The sequence below is a fragment of the Fulmarus glacialis genome, unplaced genomic scaffold (genome assembly GCF_000690835.1).
Source record: "Fulmarus glacialis isolate BGI_N327 unplaced genomic scaffold, ASM69083v1 scaffold3774, whole genome shotgun sequence".
Lineage (NCBI taxonomy): Eukaryota > Metazoa > Chordata > Aves > Procellariiformes > Procellariidae > Fulmarus > Fulmarus glacialis.
Window position 1 is genome coordinate 13,036 of NW_009208497.1, and position 3,490 is coordinate 16,525.

Here is a 3,490-nt window from a genome sequence, read left to right on the forward strand (position 1 = left end):
TGCAATTTTTTTTTCATCCTGATTTTAGCAGTTGTACTTCCTTTCCTCCGGTTAATCAACTGGAAAAGTAGCCAGCAGTTTTATTACAAGTGCCTTGACGTGGCTGTGTCCCAGGAGTGGGTGCTGGGCATGCTGCAATTGCATTGCTGCCCTCAGAGGAGCCTGCATTCCCTCCGAATGCAGAAACCCCTTCGTTTGGCCTGAGGGGGTCATTAAAACATGAAATGATATAAACAAAGGAGAAGGGAATTGAATCTCCTGACTTTTTTATGAGGGAAGATTAAAGGAACTAAATATGTTTAGCTTGGCCCCACCGGTGACTGAGGGGCAAAGACCATGGTGCAAGGCCAAGGAGTGGCTGAAGGATGTGGGCAGGAGGGGGGTCATGGAGCATGCTGGGGGGCACACGATGAAGGGGAGGCTGCCTGCGATGAAGTGCCTCGATGGGAAGCAACTGTATTAAGTTGTGCTGCTCTGCAGTGTGGTGGAAAACCCCGTGCCATTGAGCAGGAATTTAAGCACAGCACTGAAGTATGTGCTGCAGGTTGTGGTCTTTCCCAACCAAGAGTTTTGGGGATGCTTCTCCTCTTTTTGGGGGCTAGAGGTGAGCTAACAGGGCTTTGCTAATACTTAACAATTAATTACAATTGTAAAAAGAAACCTCTCCCCCATCTCCCCTTTAATGCATCTGGGCTTTAGACTCAGTGTTTCGGTGTTGCTAACTCTCGGGCTGTGTTTCCCCGTCTCCCTTTGCTGCAGTGATCCCTGACTCACTGCGAGTGACAGCGGTCCCGCAGACACTGAACAAAGTGGAGCGCGACTCCCTGGAGCTGAAGTGCGAGGTGTCAAAGAGCACAGCCCAGCACAGCCACGTCTCCATCGCCTGGTACCGGCAGCGAGGCAGCGAGGCACCCGTGGAGGTCATCTCCCTCAGCCGTGACTTCGTCCTGCGGGCCGGCAACGCCTACGCCCAGCGGCAAGCCACGGGGGACGTTCGCTTGGACAAAGTCGGGGAGACCACCTCAAAGCTCACCATCTACAACCTCCACCCATCAGATCAGGGCGAGTTTTACTGTGAGGCAGCAGAGTGGATCCAGGACCCAGACAAGTCTTGGTATGCCATGACCCGCAAGCGTTCCCAGGGTGCCATCGTCAATGTGCAAGCCACTGGTCAGTGTCTCCTCTGCCTTCTCTTGCGCGGCTGGGTGGTGGGAGGAGGTGGAAAACGGGGCTGCACCTTGTTAGGTGGCTGGGGCTTGGCTCCCTCTGTTGCTGTGTGCCCCACTCGGGAGGCTGCTGGCAGGGTGAAGGAGGGCAAAGGAGGGCCCGAGCGCTGCCTGCAGACAGGGCAGATGTCAGCAAATAGCGACCAGGGGACACTGGGGCAGCAAGGGGGCTTGGGTGGCAGCCCCTGTCTCCTGACATGGCCAGCGATCTGGGGCTGACACAGGAGCTAAAACATACATCTTAAGCGCTTGGTGCTAGCACAGGCAATGAAAATTTTGGTAAGTCAGGAGATAGGAGTGACTGTCGTGGTTTAACCCCAGCCAGCAACTAAGCACCACACAGCCGCTCCCTCACTCCCCCCCAAGCGGGGTGTCCCCTCCCAACTTCTTGTGCACTCCCAGCCTACTCGCTGGTGGGGTGGGGTGAGAAGCAGAAAAGGCCTTGACTCTGTGTAAGCTCTGCTCAGCAATAACACAACACTGTTTTCAGCACAAATCCAAAACATAGCCTCATAACTAGCTTCTATGAAGACAATTAACTCTATCCCAGCCAAAACCAGCACAGTGATACAGTAGAAAATAAAACGAAAACTTTCAGCAAGCACATCTGTATTGCACAAGGTCCATTTGCAAGTCAAAATCCTTCTCCGAGCCCACAGCATGGGTTCCTGCTAAGGATCTAAAGACCCGGCTGAGCTCTTTCTTCCTCTCTGATATCCCCAAAGGCCCTGCCTCTCGACCCCGGCTGAGCAGGGTGCGAGTAGGACTAGACTCCAGCTTGCATCTGCAGTGCTGCTGGATGCTGGTGTCACAGCAGAGCTGCTCCTAGGAGTAACGGCTGGGGAAGAGGGTTATGGCTGGAGAGGCCTTGCAGCTTCTTGCATGCTGCCTCTCCTGATCTGGTCTGTCACAGCAAAAGCAAGCCCCTTGCCCCTCCACCTGCAGATGCACGTGTCTGAGGGATGTGGACTACACAGAGAGTGGCAAGTTGTAAATACCTCGCACAAGGTGTGCTGGCTGTCCCGGTGGGCTTTGCTGTGCTGACGTGAGTTGGTCTGTCTCTCCCCAGATAAGGAGTTCAGTGTCCGGCTGGAGACGGAGAAGCGGACGTACATCGTGGGTGAGCCGGTGGAGTTTCGGTGCATCCTGGAGGCACAGAATGTCCCTGACCGCTACTTCTCCATCTCCTGGGCCTTCAACAGCTCTCTTATTGCAAGCCTGGGCCCCAACGCTGTGCCAGTGCTCAACAACGAGTTTGCCCAGCGCGAGACCCTGGGCCAGCTCAAGGTAGCCAAAGAAAGCGACAACATTTTTGTGCTGAAGATCTACCGCCTCCGCCTTGAGGACAGTGGCAAGTACAACTGCCGGGTAACTGAGCGGGAGAAGACCGTGACGGGGGACTTCATCGACAAGGAGAGCAAGCGGCCAAAGAACATCCCCATCACCGTCCTGCCGCTCAGTAAGTAGAGACTTGCCCATCCCCTCCTGGGGCCATTGCTCTGCTGGGCAGCTAGCTGGTGAGGCCGTGATGCGCCCAGACTTTGGTGGTGGGGAAGAGGGAGGATAAGAGTTTGCATGCTGTGGAGGCTTGAAATCCCAACTGGGAAGATTTTTTTTTTTTTTTGATGGGAAGGGGATGATAGGGAAGGAGGGATATATGTCATGTTTGTAGGTGGAAAACATGCCCCCACCTTGGTAATGGCCCCAAGCTGGCAGTTTTGGCCTTGAGCTGAAGGTGCGTGTGACAGCCAGACTTGCTTCTCACAGCTCTCTCCTCGCCTTGCTCTGCAGGAAGCTGGGCGCTCTAAAGTACTCAGCAGGTGTAATGGGGAGATTGGCTTGGCCCTGGTTTATCCTAAGAGCGGCTAGGTTCCTGCAGTCCGTTCAGTGGCTGTTGTTCAGCTGTCTTGCAAGACAGCTGTACTGGGAGAAACCAGGGTTCATGTGCTCCTCGAGCCCCAGTTTGCTCTTCAGCGTGGAGCTCTGTCGTGGTCAACCCTGGTGAAAACAACCCTGCCCGGAGGCTTGCCCGAATGTCTTTTATGTTTGTCAGACAAACGTGATAAATACAGAAATAACAGGGTGAGAAGAGAGGGTCCACTGACTCATTCCGTGTTTTGCTCTCTGAAACTCAGGTAGCTGTGGCATGATGAACCATTGCACGTGTTGCCCAGGCTACCCTGGCAGTGGGCTTTAACCAAGCAGAGGGTAGCTGCAAGAGGATTTTGTGCGATATTTGTTTCCTATCTCTTAGGTTTGTAGGG

At 54.1% G+C, this 3,490-nt stretch overlaps 1 protein-coding gene across 1 annotated transcript in view; it reads left to right on the top strand.

Annotated features, from left to right (window-relative positions):
- Nucleotides 1-759: 759 nt before the first annotated feature.
- Nucleotides 760-3,490, top strand: part of IGSF3 (immunoglobulin superfamily, member 3) — a gene marked incomplete at its 5' end in the record, with an annotated part of 35,001 nt that continues 32,270 nt past the window's right edge. Inside the window, 2 exons of the mRNA XM_009576489.1 lie at nt 760-1,170; nt 2,296-2,685. Coding sequence (XP_009574784.1) covers nt 760-1,170; nt 2,296-2,685 — 801 coding nt within the window. The remainder of the gene's footprint in view (nt 1,171-2,295; nt 2,686-3,490) is intronic.